Source organism: Natrix helvetica (genome assembly GCF_964273705.1).
Source record: "Natrix helvetica genome assembly, chromosome: 2".
NCBI classification, from domain to species: Eukaryota; Metazoa; Chordata; class Lepidosauria; order Squamata; family Natricidae; genus Natrix; species Natrix helvetica.
The window spans coordinates 208,587,912-208,610,464 of NC_138552.1; the positions used below are offsets into that span (position 1 = coordinate 208,587,912).

Genomic DNA, 22,553 nt, shown 5'->3' on the forward strand with positions numbered 1-22,553 from the left:
GTCAGGCAACTGCAGGGATTCCGTCCTCCTTCGGAAACTGACTAAAAGAGAGCGTTGGGTGGGACTCCTGCCTTGGGTGGCTTCCTCGCCCAGGAGCGCGGCTTCGCACCTAACTAGGTAGTCAGCACCAGGGACAGCTCCCGGCGCCCATTCTTCCCGCGCCTCCATCCTGCGTTCTGACTCCTGGCGCTTGCTAGCCAGAAGCCGGGCGATTAAGGGAGTGAAGGTCGGCCACGATTATGGAAGCGGAGAGCTGGAATGAGAGCGAGCCCAACAGCACCCAGTTTATTTGCGGCGGACCCAATGGGACTCTTGGGGAACGAGGAGGCAGTTTATGTTCTGGGGTCAGCCCTTCCATGATCACAGCCATAGTGATCATGGCCCTCTATTCCGTCGTATGTGTAGTGGGGCTCTTCGGGAACTTCTTGGTCATGTATGTCATCATCAGGTAAGAAGATGGGCAGGGGGGAGGAGCTGCCCGAGTTGGGGGGAGAGCAAAAGGGCTGCTGAAGCAAAGTACGCAGGGAGGGAGGCTGGGGGATTTGATGATGGTGGTGATGATGATGATGGACCACCAAAGTCAAGGAAATGGTTCTGTAGTTGGCGCTATTGGATCTGGACAAGCTAAGTGGCAGAGAAAAAAATGTGTGGTTCTTCTCTTGCTAAAACCCCAAAGGCTTTGGAGGAGGGGTTCTCTCTCTCTCCAGAAAGAAATTATTCAGTGGTTCTTTCCCCAATTCTCCCCATAAAAGCAAGCTAAACACTTTTGGGATCAAATCCTACTAAAGAGCATAACTATGAGTCTCCATAATATTGTTACATGTTTCGGGTAAATGTTTACTCCTGATTTCAGTCCCAGAGGATTGATACAGCATCTCCATCCTGGCAAATACAAAAACACAAATTTGATTGTCAACTAAGTGCATTTTCAAGATTCAAAGACATTTTGAAAGCAGCAGCAGTTGTTCTAGGATGATTCTGAAGAATAATTTCTAATTATGTTGTAGAAAGGATATGGGCATTTATTAGGAAGTAAGAGACTGAAAATCTTTGGTTAATATAACTATGCTTTGCTTAATGTAACTACAAAAATATCTGTGCTTTGGGGAGAAAAAAGCATGCTGTTTTAAATGAGCATTTGTGCAGCATAAGCATTCAAGGCAAGCAAAAGTTATTCCGTGTTAATAAAGTTGTTTATGTGCCTGAGAATAATGTAAAAAAAAATTAAAATGAGTAGCTCAGACTATTTCTGCAACCAAAATCCAAATCAGATATAATGAAATAGAGTATAAGATGTATACAAGGAAGTGAAATATGTTAGAGAGGCATTGGAATCCACAGATACGAATTGCAGAGCAGTTCCAACAATCAAATCAGATGTTTAGTTTCCTATTTCTTTCCTCAACTGAACTTGGTGCCCAAAATCCCTTTCTTTGTATCATTTAGGAAATTCTACTAAAAGAGCCTAAATTCATTTTCCCAGCAAGAGTATTCCTCAGCGAAAGAAATGGCAAACTGGTCTTCTTCTACAAAGATAATTATATCCATTGGAAGTTTCTGCAGTGCAATCTGCCTCATATTTAAGGATATTGGCTGTCTGTTCTTAATGAAAGGACCCATGTACTTTTGTATGTTTTAATAGGTGTTTGGTATTAAATTAGATTTGTTTAATGAAGGCCAAGTAGAGGGAAAAAATTCTTCTAGTATTCCACAAATGTTTCAGAGAAATGAGTTACAGTCAATATCTATGGGAACACAGCACCATCTATTGAAATTATGGATAACAACAGGTGGAAACTGTTGCTTCTGGGAACCAAGTTGGGGAGGGCGAAAGAGTTTTTTGCCTTAAGAAAAGAAAGGGAGGGGAGAAAGGGATGTTTACCTGTCCAACATTTATCTCCACTTCTTTTTTTCCAAGAAAAAAAATCTTTCTATCTTTCTCATCTCTGTTTTAAAGTAAGGTGGGCATTCATTCATATTCAACACATAACCACAGATTAAATATTGGGGGATGGGAGTTCTTGCCATCCTTTAGAATACTAGAAGCTGGCACTTCCCAGTCTGGTGCCAGCTGTTTAATTCCTTAACTTTGCTGCCAGCAGGACCGTGTCGGCTGGCAAAAAGCTATGCTTAATGCATGTCCACAGCATCATCTGAAGTGAAGATGCCACCAGGCATAAGTAGCATGTCTAGGCCATTCTATGTCATCAATTTTCTTTTTTTTCTTTTCACTTGATGCTGAACCTTTTGAAGCTACTGAGCAGGCTTTGTTTTCCTCTGACTAAATGTCTCCCCCTGCTTTTGCTCTTCTTGGAACAGGAACAGAAAACAATTGGAGACATTTTCCGATTGCGATTCCTATAATGCCTCACCATTAAGCAGGCTGGTGGGAGTTCAGATTCAATAACTGAATGAGCCCACATTGCTCCTCCTTGCCTTAGATGACTTGAGATTTCCTCAATGGGTCCATAATGGCTATAGAACTGTTGGCACACTTTTCTTTTGCAGTTAGATTACTACCCTTCTAATTAGCCTTCGGGTGATTATACAGGATTCTCAATGATGTCTTGTAGTAATTAAGCTCGTAGTTGACATTGCAGTAAAAGAAGTGATTCATCTAATTATTGCAGGCTTAATTTTTCCCCCTCCTTGCATAAGATAAATGCTTTAAAAAAGTTGTTAGGGTACCTGAGATTTCCAGCTTCAGTTTTCCACTAAAAATGGAGTTCCCATCTACACCTTGTTTCAGTGGTGGGATTCAGCCAGTTCGTACCACTTCTGGAAAACCAGTTGTTAACTTTCTGAGCAGTTTGGTGAACCGGTTGTTGGAAGAAATCATTAGGGCAGAGAACCGGTTGTTAAATTATTTGAATTTCACCACTGCCTTGTTTCCTTTCACTCTTGATATCCTCCATTTTTGAGGATAGAATTATTTGAAAAGTGAATAAAAATATAAAGAAATAATTGTCAGTTTCCTAACACAGGATCTTTTTTCAGAAATAAGGGCAAGAAACTGAGAGATCAGATTTAATCATATGTCCATTCCCTTTTCTGACACTGATGCGAAATGCATCTCTGAGACTATCATTGCCATGGCATGTTGCGTGGTTTGCCAGAAGGGGACACCAATTCTCTACAATAAATAAATAAATAGTTAACTTCCAGTAGTTAATATTTCCAGTTTCATAACCTGTCTACACTTTATAGGAGACCATTTTCATTTCTGATTAAATCAGGAAATCACAACAGGGAGCAATTAGAACGTTGGCTAGAGATTTGATAGCTCTCTCCAGGGATGCAATTACAGCCTATAATGCTCATTGACTGTTGTGAATGTGTGCTTTACAGACCTTTAAACTAGCAGTCAGAAGTGATTTCAAATATAGGTTGATGTGTAAAAGAAATAGGAAATTTTAGAAATATTCAGAAAAGAGTAATATGGCGCACAATTATAATTATAAAGCAAGTGGGCCCGGAATGGGTACAAAAATCCCAAAAAAAAATCAGAAATGAAAGTTGAATATTGACGTGGAGTGATCAGATGCACATTTTAAATAAGTGTTGATATTTAAATGACATGTGGCACTGAAAAGGAGGTAGCTTTCTTCTATTAAAAAAAAACCAATGAGAAACCACCACAGCACAGAGCATGAGACATGGGAAAGGACTGCTTTAATGTTTCCCTTTCTTTGTCATTGCTACCATTTGCCTGGCAAAATTAAATTTTCCATCAGTGGAAACAAATATTTGGGACTTGCATCTCTTTCTTCTAGAGGAGAAAGCAATTTTGGAGTGGAAAAGCAGCCTTAAGGGGAAAGGATCAAATAATCCTTTCTCCTTCCTTCTGCTCTAATCTCCCTTCCTTCCTGTTCATCAAGCTATCCATGACTGTTTTTCATAATGTTACCAATCAGTTCTATAGAGGGATTGCATTTACAGTAAGTTTTAACTTCCCCACAGATATATTCTAAGACATAATGCTTCACCTATGATACCTCAGCTTTAAGGTTTGCATGATGCTTGAGTGTGGCTTACTTTTACACTAGCAAGATGTAATAAAGGGTGGCAATTACTGTTTTATGAGTGTCAGTAACATTGTGTGTACCTGAACACGTGCGCATTCATATGCATGCATCTAAAATTCTATATAAATGTTTGATAATGTCCTTTTGATTTTAATTTAAAAAACTGCTAGATCGTTTTCCCATAGCCATAGCACTTGGTTCAGTAAAGGCAATGCCCACAATTGTAGAATAGAACCATACTTACAGATTTATTTCTGAAAAATATGGAATGCTATGTCAAATAATTTAATGGTGATATTTTCATCGGACTAAAAATTCTATTCTGGACACTAATGAAAGGAAATGTTTACTTGGTGTTTCAAATACTTGCTGCAAATTCAGCAAGGATTATCCTAACAGCCTAGCAACTGTACAGTATGCATATTGGTTTTGTGGAAATATGTGCTGAAGTCACCAAAATTCATTTAGATTAATGTTTAGGCTGTTTTGGTGCAATGCTGGTAAAATGACTCTTACGCAAGGATGCATAGAAAGTTTGTAATTCAGGATAGGTGAACACTTTTGAATAATGGTATTTCATCATGTGAACTATAATTAAATCATGGAATATGCTAATACATTCTGGATCGATCATTAATTAATTCACAGTATTAATTCTGGACTAATTATTTGGGGATAAGCATAACAGTGCCATTAGTCACAATGTCGCCCCTAAAAATCAAATATTATGCCTTGAGACATTAATATTTGAGAATAAGAAGGTAAAGATCAGTTGCATTGATGCCCTATTCAAGAACTACCCAAAGGCAACTAGATTGCATTGACAAAAACAGGATGCCAGACCAGACTCCATACACCTTTGATCTAATCTAAGAGAAATAAATGATGGAAATTGGGGGGGGGGGATTCATGTAAACCTTTGCCTAAATTTAACAGATATCTTGTGACCAATCTAGAGATCTCCTTATGAAGTGAAATAAAGAGATTTCTATTCCTTTCCACTTCTTATGTCTTGGTAATCTAGATCAAAAAATGTTCAAAAACCAAGATCTGAAGTATCCTAAATGAGATGGCAGGTTAAGTCACTGAAGTGGAAAGAGATAGGACTTCCTTCATTTCATCTTTGAAGGGAATAATGAGATCTTTAGATTTATCAGAAAACATCTGGGCAAAGGTTTACATGATTTCCTCCCCTTATCCATCATTTATTTTTACCTGGGTGAGTTAATAGTGGTATTTTTAAAAGCACCCAATCCATGGGCTATATATTGCTTATGTCTGGTTTAGATAAAAGTATGTCTGCTAGAAGCATGATCAGATTCTCCAGTGCCTTTTAAATCTTACCCACAGGGAGGATGTTGTGCATTTATATCTTTTGCTCTGCCACTATATAGTTGAAAACCCACTCTGTGTATCACACTGTTACCTAACACAGAAACACCATTTTACATGCCCTCAATCCCTCATTTTACTTCTATTTCCTCAAGAGACATACCTATGGCCGTGGCTAATGTTATTTCTTCTAAAGCTCAGTTACTATCTGGCCCAAGGACATAAGAAACACATAAGACATAAAAGCCCACATCATTTCCTCAGTCAGGAATACAGTCCTAGGGTTGTTTTCATTATGACACTGCAATACATATTTCACCACTTCCCTTCTTCCTGATATATTTATCTCAAAAGCTCCATGTGAAGGTATATCTAGAAGATACAAATGAATCCTTGGGAGGCCTTGTCATGGTGTGGGTGGGTAGCTTTTGAGACACACAGGAGGAGGGGAAGTGGTAAAATGTGTGTTGCTGTTGCAATGTCACAATGAAGACTCTGTCCATGGCATATTGGTGGGTGTTCTTGTAATGCAAATATGAAAGGATGGAGCTTGTATTACGGCATACACTTTTCATTATTTTAGCCTCATCATTTTGATTGGGAACAGACCCATATACTTTGAGAGTTAAACTCAAACACTGCCTTGTTGTTCTTGTTAATTGTGAAGTCATGTCCGACCCACCGCAACCCCATGGACAATGTTCCTCCAGGTCTTCCTGTCCTCTACCATCCTCTGGAGTCCATTTAAGCTTACGCCTACTGCTTTGGTGACTCCATTCAACCACCTCATTCTCTGTCGTCCCCTTCTTCTTTTGCCCTCAATCTTTCCCCGAAATAGGCTCTTCTCCAGTGAGCCATTCCTTCTCATTAGGTGGCCAAAGTTTTTGAGTTTCATCTTCAGGATCTGCCCTTCTAAAGAGCAGTCAGGGTTGATCTCCTCTAGGACTCACCTTGCAGTCTCTTAAAAATATATTTATACAATACAATAGCAGAGTTGGAAGGGACCTTGGAGGTCTTCTAGTCCAACCCCCTGCCTAGGCAGGAAACCCTATACCGTTTCAGACAAATGGCTATCCAACATCTTCTTAAAGACTTCCAGTGTTGGGGCATTCACAACTTCTGGAGGCAAGATGATTAATTGTTCCAACCGTCAGGAAATTTTTCCTCAGTTCTAAGTTGCTTCTCTCCTTGATTAGTTTCCACCCATTGCTTCTTGTTCTACCCTCAGATGCCTTTGAAAATAGTTTGACTCTCTCTTCTTTGTGGCAACCCCTGAGATATTGGAACACTGTTATTATGTCTCCCCTAGTCCTTTTTTCTATTAAATTGGACATACCCAGTTCCTGCAACCGTTCTTCATATGTTTTAGTCTCCAGTCCCCTAATCATCTTTGCTGCTCTTCTTTGCACTCTTTCTAGAATCTCCACATCTTTTCTACATCGTGGCGACCAAAACTGAATGCAATATTCCAAGTGTGGCCTTACCAAGGCATTATAAAGTGGTATTAACACTTCACGTGATCTTGATTCTATCCCTCTGTTGATGCAGCTAGAACTGTGTTGGCTTTTTTGGCAGCTGCTGCACACTGCTGGCTCATATTTAAATGGTTGCCCAGTGCACATGCGTGCAAAACGCGCGACCCCCCCATTTTTACATGTTTTTTTGCCCTCCCCAGGCTCCAGGGGCTTTATAGGAGCCTGGGGAGGGCGAAAAGAGCCTCCCCCGCCACCGACCCCCCGCAGGCCCTCCGGAGGCTTCAGGGACTGTCCAGAGGCTTCCCTGAAGCCTTCGGAGCACTTAAAACCACCCTCCGAGCAAACCGGAAGTGACTTGGATGGTTCCTGAAGCCTCCGGGGGGCGGGGGAGGCTGTTTTCGCCCTCCCCAGGCTCCTATAAAGCCTCTGGAGCCTGGGGAAGGCGAAAAATAGCTTTTAAAAGGTTAACTCAGCTGGCCAGCATGTGCATGCGCGCTGGCCAGCTGACAGGGCAGCACCTCGCGTGCCCTGACAAATGGCTCCACGTGCCACTTGTGGCACGCGTGCCATAGGTTCGCCATCATGGATATAGGCTATTTTTTATTTTAAAATGTAATCCATGGCTATATTTAAAGGCACTTTTTAGCAGATCTCAGATTTCAAATAATTCCAATGATGTTTAAATGTTAGATTTTAAAGACTGTGTTGCAGCCTACTGAGAATTCTGAACTTGATTTCCCGTTATAAATTGCAGAGAATATAGGTTTCAAATACACACGGACACCATGGCTAAAATGTCATTCCATCACCACCACCACCACCCTCTTCTTTTGCATGTACATGCCTTGGCTCAAAACTGAACCATACTAACTTGAGAGAGAAGTTCAGCTAAGGACAGAGAATGCAAATTATATGGATGGCATCCAGAGTTCCAATGAATGAAATTCTACTCATGGGACACACCCATTCAAACAGAGCGGAAGGGAATTTCACAGATTTGTGCTTCCTCACAAATTGTTCTTGTTGAATGAAGAAACTTTCGGAACAATACTGGTGCAGAACTATAGAGAATGGAAGGATTGGGGAAGTCATCTTTCTTTGCTAAAGCCTCCATTGCAACTCAGTTCTTTATTCATAGAGGTTCTGTGAGTCAGGAAAAGATAATCTGAATCTGAGTGATAGTTTAGTTCTTGGCATTCCATTACAGTGTAACATTTTATAAGACAGGAAGATATAGTGATGAGTTACATAGGCCATTTCATCCAATATTATGTTTGCAAGGACATGTATCCAAATGTCTCGTGAAATCTCACAAGTGAAGCATGATATTTATGACACACATGACTGATTTTATCCCCAAATGATAAAGATGGTAATTCTGAGTATAAAATTTCCAGATAGTAATAGCAAATCATGGACTCATCTTCCATCAATTTATATCATACCTTTTTAAAGCCTTCTAAGGCAGCAGCTATAACCATATCTTCTTGTAGTAACAATTTTGATGGCTGAATTCATGCATCATGTTAAACTGTTATGCTTTTGGCAGAGCAACTGTAGTTTCTAAATGATATTTTACGATTTAAAGTGTTGTAGGATTCCACAATATTGCAATTTATTTTAGAAAACAGAGTTAAACAAAATCTGTCTTAGCACAATCCTGAAACTCGAATTATTACCAACATGTCTCTGTCATTCTGTCTCTCTGTCTCTGTCTGTCTGTCTGTCTCTGTCTCTGTCTCTGTCTCTGTCTCTGTCTGTCTGTCTGTCTGTCTGTCTCTCTCTCTCTCTCTCTCTCTCTCTCTCTCTCTCTCACACACACACACACACACACACACACTTACTCACTCTTTCTCTTTCTCTCTTTGATCTGATGATTCTACTGTCCATCTTGGGGGGGGCTCAATCCACTTAAATTAATGACAACTTACTAATTGCATCAACACACAAAGTCTTCCAAAATAAATAGGCCTTTGAAAGACTATTTATGGCAAGGTTTAGGCAAAGGTTTACATTATGAAATTTGGAAAAAGAGGATCTGAAATATGGACTAATGAAACTGAACGGGCCCTTATACTGTGTGATACACTGCTTAAAATTGTACAGGAAGATTCTCTAAAGCATGTCATTCCTAAAACATGAAGCACTATTAAAAAAAAGTATTTCCAAGGACTTATTTCAAATACGGTTGGTATCTTGTCATTTCCTGGGACTAGGAGACCAGCATCAAAGCCTTCTGCGTTGTTTTTTTTCTTTTTAGTCATCTTCTGCGGAAGTCACACATAAAGTTAATTGTACAACTTATTGGATAAGCATAACAAAGTGTTTATGCCATACCCACCACAAAAGCTTCTGGAGGCAAGTTGTTCCACTGATTAATTATTAATTCATTAATTGTTCTCACTGTCAGGAAATTTCTCCTTAGTTCTAGGTTAAATCTCTCTTTGATAAGGTCCCAACTGATACTCTTGTCCTTTTCTCAGGGGCTTCAGAGAATAAAATAACCCCTCCACTCTGGCAACCCCTCAAATATTGGAAGACTGCAGTCAAGTCATTCCTAGTCTTTTGTTGTTGTTGTTAGACTAATATATCAAGTGCCTGCAACATTTCATTGTGTGTATTATCCTCCAGTCATTGTTATTGTTATTCTCTATACTCATTCTAGAGTCTCAACAGATTTTTGGGTATCAGGGTGACCCAAACTGGCATTGGCCTCCCTCCATGTAGATGTAGTTCAATTGAGGAATTCATATTAAGTATTGTTGGTCAGTCACTTATGAATCTATCTGGTAATGATACTAACTAGCACAATTTTTTTCCATCTTATCACAAAGGACTCTTTGTGGTCCACTAATATAGTCATTTTGTCGAAGACTCCAATAAGGTTGGTCTGACATGATATGTTTTTGGCGAATTCATAATCTCTACATAGGTTTTTGCAGATCCATTGCTTGATTATCCTTTCCAGGATCTTGCCAGATTTCCTTCAGTGCATTACTGCACTGCTACAATTTCAATGAATAAATACATTGAAGAAATATTGCCTGTCATTTAGCTCCTGTCATAAATACACAACAAGACCCATGAAACAAAATTGTGAGAAAGCAATGAAGAAAAAGTGCATTTCTTTATATAAAAACTCTGCTCATAGGATGCCCATTTTCAAATACAACTCTTGGCTGCCTTATCTTTTCCTATTCCCACCTAGCAGCAATAAAATAATATATGCATTGCTTTACAAAGAGGAAGTCATATCTACTTTAACAGACTGCGACAATTCTTTCTAGGAGAAAAAAAGAGACAGTTTACTAATATAAAACAGACAAATGGAATGCCTCCGAACCAATTATATAAAATGCAATATGGAGAAAATGGGAAAGAGCATTAAAATGGTATTTATCCATATATTTGTTCAATTTATGTTCTATTTTTTCCTCCAGCAGCTTCATCCTAAACACACACACCCCCCAAAAAAAACCTAAACTAATAGGCAGGTTGAGCTGAAAAAGAGTTGATTGGCCCAAAGTCTCCAACTTTTATAGCTTAGGGTAGATTTCTTTCTAGTGCAACACCCTAAGCCAAAAGTCAAAAGTATTATTATAATAAATACAGATGAGTCAGTTACATTGTATATTTTTAACCCTCAGTTATACCAACATAGACATAATTAGCTACTTTGGCTAGTGTGTTGTGATAGATGCTATTCCTTTCATATTAAATGGAATTGATTTTGCAAAATAGGTTTGCTTGCTTCTTTGTCTTAGGTATGTAATGAATTCAGTTTTATGACTTAAGAAAGGGCGAAGGGGAAATGGGTCAATTGATGCATCATAACTTTGCAGAGTCTCAACTAGGAAATGGATATGGCAAATAATGGAATAATGGCAAGCTTGTTAAATAAGGATTTCCCCAATTGCAGACATAATGTATTTCTCTTCAAACCACTAATTTCAGGCAGAATTCCAAGGAAAGTAGAAAGCCTCCTCCTATCCAATCTACCTACCATAGTAATTTATCTGCAGGACGAGAAACAAAAAGTTTAAATTACAAGGAAATAGATTTTGGTTGGAGGACAGGAATATTTTTCTAATGATAAAAGCTATTCAATAGTGGATATGGCTTTGTCAGGAGATGAAAAGTTCCCTTTGCTAGAGATGTTTAAATTGAAATCTCCAACGTCCCTTCCAACCTTCCATTCTGTGATTCCAACACCGTCCGGTAGATTTTGTGAATCCCTCTCCCACTTTTTTTTGCTGTGTGTAAAAATACTTCAGCTTAACTATCTGATGTTTTTAAAAAAACCAGTTCTACAGCAGGGTGAAATTTCTAGGTATCATAAAACAAGAAAGGTGGGGGAGGAAGAGGAAGAGGAGGAGGAGATGGGATAAGATGGTGATGATAAAAGTCTCCTGTGCAAGCCAACCTACTTTTTTTTCTCTAAAGAAAAATATATTTTTCTCTAAAGATGAGAGAACATCTGAATGTTCTCATTCTGTTGAAAAGCAAACAAAATAAATTAAAACAAGGTGTACTTTTCCTACGCTAGTAAAAAAAAAATAACCTTAGACTTTAAAGCAGTTAATTTCTTATTGCTCCAAAGTAAAATTGGTTTTTTTTCTCTCTCTCAAAGACTGAAGAACTGAAGGATGCAGTCAAATTAATTTGCATTGGGTCAAGATGACACAACACCTGCACAATTTAATTTGAATAAGAATATTAATGATTCAAGACAAAGCATAGGGCAATGAAACAAGAAGGATTCAGGGAAGAGGACCAACAGCTAAGTTGTTAACATGCATACTGTATTGCTGACCCTAATTCCTATATTATAATGCAGTGCAAACATATCTGTGGATCTTAGAGCTAGGAAGGATGAAATGTACCAACCATAAATTTATTCTTAGATTGGAAAACCTCAGGAAACTGACAAAATGCTGTTAAAGAATGCTTCATAAATATTCAGGTTTTAGAATAAGATCTTACCTATGTAAATCTAACTCGGGGAATATATGTATTGATTTTAAAAGTTTCTTGCTAGTAGAATGTGGTGTTATCTCTGTTTGTCTATTTGAAAATATATGTCAATCATAAAAACAAACCCTTCTCATGCCTGTGGGTGGTATATGCCTTCGTCAATCTCATGTTCTGTGCGAGAGACCTGCTTCTACCACAATGTAGCTGCCTGTGCACCTGTCTCTGGAAGCCCATCATAGCCTTGTTATTCTCCATGAACTTCTGCAGAATCTTCCATCTGAACTTGGAGGGACTAGCCATTATGCAGATGTTCCTGTACACAATACCAGCTATTTGGTTGTATTGTTCAGCTTATGGTCTTCCTGCTTGTATCTTACACCCTGACACTATTTGTTGGATTGTCTTTGAGGCCTTTCTGCACAGTCTGCACCAGATCCTGTCTGGTGTGGTAAAGACCTGCTTCTATATGCCTATATTAAGGTGCTTAATATTATAAGCACCTTAATATAGTATTAATATTATCCTATCTGATGTGGTAAAGACCTGCTTCTATATGCCTATATTAAGGTGCTTCTATATTAAGGTGCTTAATGCCTAGACTTGTGTTGCTATGAAGCCACTTCAATTGTAAGAAATAGGCAATTCAGTTTCTTATTCTTTGCAGTAATTGTTAAACAAATTATTTTACAGGGGGTTTTTTGTATATAAATGCGCTTCATTCTTTGTGCAAATGCTGTGCTGAGATAAACCAATTTTTATGATCTTTTGATACTAGTTTTGATTGCTACACATCCTATTGAAGATCTGGGTTTGAATATCAAGACAACAAACTTTTTTTTTTTGCCTTAAGAGATGATGTAATGTTAAAGTACTGTGTATTTAAGATATCGTTAGACAAAGGAAAAAATTAAAGCATTTTTAATTTTTCTTTCCTGAGATAGAGAAAGAACTGGCATATTTACATGGTGGAAAGATACTTCTTGTCAAACTTTCTGTGTTAATTAAAAACCATGTTGTTGATTCTTTATAGAAAAATACAGTGAGATGCTTAACTCAAGGGAAGCTCTGCCTTTTGCAGTTGTGTTAATTCAGTGTTGGCGAACCTTTTCAGCACCGAGTGCCGAAACAGGAGCGTGTGCACCAGGAAGGTGATCTTCCAGTTTCTGGCGCATGCATGCGCACCAGCCACCTGCTCTTCTGGTTTCTGGCACACGTATGCATGCAAAGACCAGCTGGCCGATGTGCGTATGCATGTCAAAAACCAAAAGACCATCTTCCCAATGCGCACATGCGCACGAGGTGGCTGCTCTTCTGGTTTTCAGCACTCCCATGTGCCTGAAGACCAGCTGGCTGGCACACTGGAACCTGGAAGAGTAACAGGCGACAGCTCGTGTGCCCAGAGAGATGGCTCTGCTTGCTGCTTCTGTCATGTGTGCCATAGGTTTGCCATCACAGGGTTAATTACTAGCCTATTGTAGCAATTTCATATGATCTCTGTTCATAGTTTCATGCCTTAACTTTGTTGATTTTTTTTAGATATACCAAAATGAAGACTGCCACCAACATTTATATTTTCAACCTTGCCTTGGCCGATGCCTTAGCAACAAGTACACTGCCATTTCAAAGTGTGAATTATCTTCTGGGAACATGGCCATTCGGTACCACTATTTGTAAGATTGTAATATCCATAGATTATTATAACATGTTCACAAGTATTTTCACCCTCTGCACCATGAGTGTGGATCGCTACATAGCAGTTTGCCACCCAGTCAAGGCTTTGGATTTCCGCACCCCTCGAAATGCCAAGATTGTCAATGTCTGTAACTGGATGATTTCTTCAGCAATTGGCATTCCAGTGATGGTGATGGCAACAACCAAAGAGAGCAATGGTGAGTTAGAATTTCTTTTCCTGCATTCAAATGGACACTATACAATACAATACAATAGCAGAGTTGGAAGGGGCCTTGGAGGTCTTCTAGTCCAACCCCCTGCCTAGGCAGGGAAACCTACACCACTTCAGACAAATGGCTATCCAACATCTTCTTAAACACTTCCAGTGTTGGGGCATTCACAACTTCTAGAGGCAAGCTGTTCCACTGATTAATTGTTCTAACTGTCAGGAATTTTTTCCTCGGTTCTAAGTTGCTTCTCTCCTTGATTAGTTTCCACCCATTGCTTCTTGTTCTACCCTCAGGTGCTTTGGAGAATACTTTGACTCTCTCTTCTTTGTGGCAATCCCTGAGATATTGGAACACTGCTATCATATCTCCCCTATCCTTCTTTTCATTAAACTAGACATACCCAGTTCTAGCAACCATTCCTCATGTGTACTAGTCTCCAGTCCCCTAATCATCTTTGTTGCTCTTCTCTGCACTCTCTCCAGAGTCTCCACATCTTTTCTACATCGTGGCAACCAGAACTGAATGCAGTATTCCAAGTGTGGCCTTACCAAGGCATTATAAAGTGGTATTAACATTTCACGTGATCTTGATTCTATCCCTCTGTTGATGCAGCCTAGAACTGTGTTGGCTTTTTTGGCAGCTGATGCACACTGCTGGCTCATATTTAAGTGGTTGCCCACTAGGACTCCAAGATTCCTCTCACAGTTACTACTATTGATCAAGGTACCACCCATTCTGTACCTGTGCATTTCGTTTTTCTTGCCTAAATGTAGAACCTTAGTCTTTTCACCATTGAATTTCATTTTATTAGATAGTGCCCAATGTTCAAGTCTGTCAAGATTCTTCTGTATCTTAAGCCTATCTTCCGGCCTGTTGGCTGTTCCTGCTAGCTTGGTGTTATCTAAAAATTTGATGAGTTCCCCATTTATTCCCTCGTCCAAATCATTGATGAAGATGTTGAAGAGTACTGGGCCTAAAACAGAGCCTTGGGGTACCCCACTGCATACTTCCCTCCATGAAGATGCAGTTCCATTGAGAATTACACGTTGAGTACGGTTGGTCAGCCAGTTACGAATCCATCTGGTGGCGATGCTGTCTAGCCCACATTTTTCTACTTTATCTAGTAATAGGTTATGGTCTACCTTATCAAATGCCTTACTGAAGTCCAAGTAAATTATATCGATGGCATTCCTCTGGTCCACTAATTTTGTCACTTTGTTGAAGAATGCAACAAGATTAGTCTGGCATGATCTATTTTTGACAAATCCATGTTGGCTTTTGGCTATTACTTTGTTTACTTCTAGGTGTTCACTAATTCGTTGCTTCATTATCTTTTCCAGAATCTTCTCTGATATTAAGGTCAGGCTGATAGGTCCATAGTTTCCTGGATCTATTTTTCTCCCTTTTTTGAAGATGGGAACCACATCAGCTCTTTTCCAGTCCTCTGGCAGTTCCCCAGTGCTCCAGGATCTCTGAAAGATATAGTTCAGTGGTTCTGAGATCTCGTCTGCCAGTTCCTTCAGAACCCTGGGGTGTAACCCATCTGGTCCTGGTGATTTGAACTTGTCTGTCAGCCTCTGCTTCGCTTGCTTGCTTTCGGCTGCCATGGAAACGGGGGGCATGGTATTTGGTATGGGAATAATTAGTGCAGGAGGATTTGTCAAACAGGGAGTTTTGTTCTCACCATCGTCTGTGCATGCTGATGGCCGATGTTTGGACCTGGTCAAGGCCAACCATCCTGCATACCAACCTGATGATGCTACTTGGACATGCAACCCACATGAGACCTAAGGGAGATGCAGATTGGGCAATGGGATGGGGGTTGTTGGAGGGAGGGGATTAGGCAAAAGTTTGATATGTATGATTTCGCACTTTTCTGCCTCAGACCTTGCTTTACTTCGCTGCTATCTGTTCATAACCAGTAAAAGTACTTTTAATTCCACAACCATTGGAGTGAGAAGTTTCTTTCTTGGTTACTAAGGAAAGCATTCTTGACATCGTCTAAGGTAGACAGGTGCTCATTTACCATTTTCTTCCCTATTTCAACTTGTGTTCATAATCTGATTTTTATGGTGCTGTTTTTGGTAGGTTGGACTGTTTTTTCCCTTGGTGTAAAGACAGATACAAAAAATGAGTTAAATAGTTCTGCTTTCTCCCTGTTGCTTGTCACCTTCTTGCCATTTTCTCCCAGCAATGGACCAATTGTTTCCTTAACTTTTTTCTTGTTTTTAACTTGTTGGAATATGTTAAAGCTTTTTTGTTATTTTTTTACTTTTGTGGCAACCCTTTCTTCATTGTGAGCCTTAGCTGTCCTCACTTCATCTTTACACTGAATGTTTCTATTCTGACCTAGGCTTCACAAAATCATGAAGCAGAGTCCTTGTCCCAACAAAACCCCTTTTTATTAAGCTAATGTGAATTCTTCTCATTCACATCAAACAGTCTTTCAAGGATGAATTTACAACCACAGACCTTATCCAGCTTGGAGACCTGCCAGGCCAATATCTTCCAAACACAATAATATACAAGAAAATACTTGGCAAGGAGCCTCTGAGAGTCACGAACAAATCTTCACACTAATTAAGTGAACCAATTGTGTCCTGCAAACTCCACTCCCCTTTCGCTCCTCTTTATTCCCTATGGGAGGGGCCATTCACCATCCACCTGTGCTTTTACTCCCAAGTCAGCCCTTGTTCCTTAATTGTTCCCTTCTCCTGGCAGCTCTGCACATGCACACATTGGAAACAGGCTCCAGCTGTTCTTCTGCCCCACTGATCTCTGAGTCCGAAGGAAGCTGACAACTGTTGGACAGCCCTGGCCCCATCTCTGCCTCCAATGCAGAGCACTCATCAGATCCTTCCACAGACTCCAGGACTAGCCCATCTTCCTCCACAATCTCTTCAACCTCTTGGCTGAGTCTGCCACCAGCTCCACTGGTGGGCCACAACAGTTTCTTTATCTGAATGTCCATAGCTGGGCCTGGGGCAGGTTTACAAAGAAACAAATTCCTAATGTAGTTCCAAAAGGAATTGGAAGAGCCATGGTGGCTCAGTGGTTGGAATGCAGGATTGCAGGCTAATTCTGCTGACTGCTTGGGATTCGATCCTCTCCGGCTTGGAATTGACTTAGCCTTCCATCCTTCCAAGGTTGATAAAATGACGACTCAAATTGTTGGGGGCAATTTGCTGACTTTGTACACCACAGAGAGGGCTGTAAAGCACTGGGAGGTGATATATAAGTTTAAATGGTATTACTATTGCCAATTAGAAGCAGGCACTGTACCAAGTCTGCAGTGATACTGTTTAACAGATTTTAAATAAAGAATGAATGTGTCTTTTGAAATATTCTCTCTGTGTCTTTCTCTCTGTGTGTCTGTCTATCTGTCTGTCTCTTTCTGTGTGTGTGTGTGTGTGTGTCTGTATGTATGTATGTATGTATGTATGTATGTCTCTCTTCCCCTTGCTCCCTCCCTCTTTATCTGTCTCTTTGTCTCTGTCTCTCTCTATCTTACTGTCTCTGTCTCTCTCACACACACTCTCTCTCTCTCTCTCTGTGTTTCTCTCTCTTTCTGAGTGATTGTATACTTTGCCCTACTAGCAATAAAAGAAATCCAAGTGGTTCTTATTTTCAAAATTACCCATCTTGAAAGCCACATCAACTTACACCCAATTAAGGCAGAGTTACTTTAAATTGTTTTCTCCTGCTTCCCACCTTTACTGGGCTGATGGGTCTCTTTTTCAATTGCTGTGTTTTGCCCCCCATCTTCTCGAAAAGGCATTCCTAGGCATTCCTCCAAACTATCAACTTAGGCTCAAATTTTATTTCAGAATGACCCTTCAATCTGACCAAGAAATATAATTTGAAAGATCCAGATACACAGCAGAAAAAGAAGGAAGAGAAGACAACCAAGAGTTTCAAAAATATGTAAAAATTCTAACATTATCTAAAATAGGCATTGATTACTAGAAAAAGTCTCAGATTTGGCATTTTCACTTAAAGAAATGCATATCCATCTCTGTCTCCTCAATAAGACAATTGAGATTAATGGAAATTCTCCCAAGTGCTTAACTACGTATCAAACTGTAGCGGTTGAAAGGACTACTCAAGCATTGGATGTAAATTCCATTGTGTTTAATGAAGCTTTACTTTGGACTAAGTGTATATAAGATTACCATCTAAATATCAGATATTTAAGAAATATTAATAGATAAACCAGGCTATTTGTGCTTCTCTCAATTTTCCATTCATTAATAAAACCATGCTATCTCGCATTAATGTGTGCAGAGTTTTAAAATTAATATAACAAGTGCTTTAGGCATGAGGGGTTTTTTCTTGCAGATAGATATCCATTTATTTATTCGTTTATATAAATGTAGTCATATATAAATAACTGTTCACATATGGAAATTTTTAAGCAAGAACTACATTGCAAAATTTGAAAAAAGCAATCATGTTTCACTCCAGTTGAATGGCAGCATTTAGACAACACTGAGTATTTTTTTTAAAGCTAACCATCATTTGGCTTGATAGTATTTGAATGGGAGATTGTCAGGAAATAACACAATTATACATTATGCTGGCAAATAAAATCACAAAAAAAGTCGTAGAAGAATGCTTTGTAGAAGAAGAGAAAGCATTTCTATATTGATATCCAGGAAGTCTCAGAGAGTCAAAGTTAAAGAGGAGATTCTATTTTAACTGTTTTTCTTTTAACAACATCAGTTCAAACTAACTTTGCAGAAATCAGATTTTTCAAGTATCCTTAAAAAATGCTTCTAAGCCTACAGTTCTCCCTCAAATTACCCAATTACATCTCCCTATCTCCCTGATTACATCGGCCTGTCTCATTAGATCTGGCAGGGGAAAAGTGTTACAGCTAGGGACTTGCATTTGGTAGGTCCCAGAACAGGATTCAAATAATTTAACAATCGGTTCTCTGCCCTAATAATGCTGGTGGGTGTAGCCATGGTGTGTGTGGCCAAGGGGTGTGAAAGGCAGCACTCGGCCTCCTGTATCCCCTTGGGAGCAAAAGCGGTCTGCACCCCCCCTGTGCACACCCCATTTTAGGCCTGGTAGGCCTCTCTGTATTTACCTGGAAGCCAAAACAGGGTGTGTGGGGATTCCTGAAAGGAGTGGGGCAGGAAGGGGCGGGGCCATCCAGCAATTTAACAACTGGTTCACCCACACCAGCCCGACCTGGCTGAATCCCGCCACTGTCCCAGAGGTGGATCTTCTCTGCCATGGCACCCTTTTTCTGAAACATTCCCCTCCCCTGATGTGAGGCTTGTCCTACCTTACTATCATTTAGGAAATTCCTCAAAATCTGTCCTAAGGTCTTTGGAAACTGGACACAATACTTGCTCTCTGCCTAGTTTGCAGATTTTTTTTAACTAATATTTTTTATTTTAACAATTACTTTTTATTACGAATGATGGTTGTTTTATTTGTCAGCTTTTTTATTCAATTGTTGTACGTCACCCAGAATGTCTTAGTGTGAGATGAGTGGTCATGTAAATTAAATAAATAATAAATAAATAAATAAATAAATACATACATACATACATACATAACATAACATAACATAACATAACATATTTTTCAGAGTATTAGATGCACCAGAGTATAAGACGCACCAAGATTTTGAAGAAGCAAATTAAAAAAAAGTTTTTGAAATCTGCAGACCTCCCCAAAACGCCCCATTTTTTGCGAAAATGGGCATGTTTTTTCTCAAAAAGGGGTCATGCATAGCCTTTAGGAGGCTTGTAGAGTGCTCCTGGCAGCTGGGGGGCAAAAAACCATTTTTGCTCATTTTAGCCCTCCCCAGCACCCAGGAGCACTCTGGAAGCCTCCTAAAGGCTACGCAAAGGGGGTGGGGTTTCAGGAGGCCAAAATTGCTGTATTCAGTGTATAAGACGCAGCCAGATTTTCAGCCTCTTTTTTGAGGGAAAAAGGTGCATCTTATAATCTGAAAAATATGGTGCATACATACATACATGCATACATACAGTCAGCTTTGGAAGCCATATTAAGACCAGATGCTTCCATACTGCCACATTCTTGTGCCTGGGAAAGTAAGAGTGGGGATTTAGTAGAGGGAATGTAGTTAGACATAATAGTATTCTTCTTTTCAGTCAAGGACATGGCATTCATGCATCTGGAGGAGGAGTGGTTGGAGTGATGTCTCAAGTTGGGACGAATTGGGATTGGACCATGTGATGGACTGATGGATGTAGGGGATGGATATGGACTTTTGACTTACTGAGGGAAAGCCTAGAATTCTCAGATTCAGGTTTTCCCTGATGTGCCTGTATATCTATTCTCATAAATGGGAGCTTTGAGAAAATGCCTGCAGTTTCATTGGAGTTGGGGTTCTCAGGAACGCTGATATATGCATACATACATAAAGATGTGTTTTTAGATTATGCAAACTGTTACCTTTCCTCCTAATGGTGACAGTAAAAGTCTGAACACCTTTCTAACGGGAATAGGTTTTCACAAAACAAAGATTGCAAGTAGGTTTCATGTTATGTTACACAAAAGCAATTGTTTCTTATCGTTTGTGCTTGTGAGGGGATGAAGGGATAACAACAGTGAAAGAAATTGCCCTGATTTGCTTAAATTCATTTGTTTTCTTTTAATTTCCATAGGATCTATTGATTGTACCCTTAAGTTCTCGCATCCAGCCTGGTATTGGGAGAACCTACTGAAAATCTGTGTTTTCATCTTTGCCTTCATCATGCCCATCTTAATCATAACAGTCTGCTATGGATTGATGATTTTACGTCTGAAGAGCGTCCGAATGCTCTCCGGCTCCAAGGAAAAGGACAGAAATCTTCGGAGGATCACCAGGATGGTCCTTGTGGTTGTGGCTGTTTTCATTGTCTGCTGGACTCCGATCCATATTTACGTCATCATCAAAGCCTTGATCCACATTCCAGAAACGACTTTCCAAACCATCTCCTGGCACTTCTGCATCGCATTAGGCTACACAAATAGTTGTCTCAATCCCATCCTTTATGCCTTCCTAGATGAAAACTTCAAAAGATGCTTCAGAGAATTCTGTATCCCAACCACTTCAACCATCGAACAGCAAAACTCCACCCGCATCCGCCAGCACACCCGTGAGCATGCCTCCAGCGCCCATACAATGGATAGGACTAACCAGCAGGTATGACTAGAAGTGGAGATGTCAACCTTGGAAACAAGGATTCCTCCTGGAGATGACATGAATTCTGAAGTCACGGTCTTGACTGAATTGTAGCTTCTGGAAGTTTTATAAAATTCTTCCGATTTATGTTCCCTGGCTGAGGTGATACACAAAGATGGAAAGACTTATCCAGATGCACTAGGGAGGTTGTGCCAGTCCGACTATGATGATGGGGAGCTAGAGAACCCCTCAAGTTGCTTCTTGCATGGCCAGAGTGTGTCTGGATATCATTGTGTTATATATTCAATATGCTGGAAACAGAAGAGATGCTTTGATTGTCTTTGCTTACTGAATGCTTGCTAATTTAGCATTCTAGAACTTTGTATATTTAGAAACTTCTTATACCAAATCAGAGCACAGGGCTATGTGACCCAGGAGCTGCCTCATAACCAGTTCTCCAATATTTAGTAGTCCTGCAATTACAGGTAGTCCTCAACTTACAACAGTTCATTTAGTCACCGAAAAAAGTGACTTATTACCATTTTTCACAATTAGAGCTTTTGTAGCATCCCCATGATTACGTAACCAAAATTCAGATTCATACTTATGACCATTGCTGTGTCCCAAAGTCACGTGATCTCCTTTTGCAACCTTTTGATCAGCAAAGTCGATGGGGAAGCTGGATTCACTTAACAACTGTGTCACTAACTTAACAACTGCAGTGATTCACTTAACGACTGTGGCAAGAAAGGACGTAAAATGGGACAACACTCATTTGACAAATGTCTCACTTAACAACATAAATTCTGGACACAGTTGTGGTCGTAAGTCAAGGACTATCTGTAATAGAAAGTTCCTGCAAATATATACATGCAGTCCTCAATTTGGAATCACAATCGGGACCAGAATTCCCATTGCTAAGCAACGTCGTTGTTAAGTGAATCATGTCCGATTTTATGAACTTTTTTTGCTATGGTTGTTAAGCAAATCATTGCAATTGTTAAGTGAATGTCATGGTTGTTAAGATAATCCAGCTTCCCCCGTTGACCGTGGGAATGCTATGACAGTCATAAGTGCGAGGACTGGAGAATCTTCTCACTTCTTCTCTTTTGCAAATGCATGTCTGAGAAAAACAAATTATCCTGGGCATAATAAACAGCAATATTTCAGCTCATGATCAAAAGAACTCATACAGGTAACAAGCTTTAGGAAAAAAAATTCAGAATATTGTTTTAATTGTCTCTCCTATTCCAAAAATGGAAATCTCTAGGCTAATAAGGATCTGCTAAATTCACCATTGTTTTATTTTTCAAAACCTGAACTTAATAATTGAAGATACGATCATTCAAATTATGATATCATATATTCATCTTTAAAACCAGTAAATTCCTTGGATTTGCCTCCTGCTCTTTGGGCCAACCAACATAATGAAAGTTTCAATTGTATACAATTTGCCAAGCAGATGACAGCGACTTTTAAACCATGCCTACTGTTGCAGTAGTGTAGTGTATCAAATTAAAGGCAAATATCAATACATTACATTATTATCTTTGCTATTGTGTGGTGTTCAACACACTCACACATGCAATACTTGGACCCACATTTCAAATCATAATGTCTTTGGAATGCAGTATGCCAATTGTTAGTAATGCCATAGCTGTTGTTAGTATGTCTATCATTAATGTTTTTAATAGTATTT

At 39.5% G+C, this 22,553-nt stretch overlaps 1 protein-coding gene across 1 annotated transcript; it reads left to right on the forward strand.

Moving 5' to 3' along the window:
* Nucleotides 1-239: 239 nt before the first annotated feature.
* On the forward strand, nt 240-20,881 carry OPRM1 (opioid receptor mu 1; the record flags this gene model as incomplete). Its single annotated transcript, XM_081945010.1, has 3 exons — nt 240-448; nt 13,343-13,695; nt 20,355-20,881. The coding sequence occupies 3 exons, from the start codon at nt 240-242 to the stop codon at nt 20,879-20,881; spliced, it is 1,089 nt and encodes a 362-aa protein (XP_081801136.1).
* Between the last annotated feature and the right edge of the window lie 1,672 nt (nt 20,882-22,553).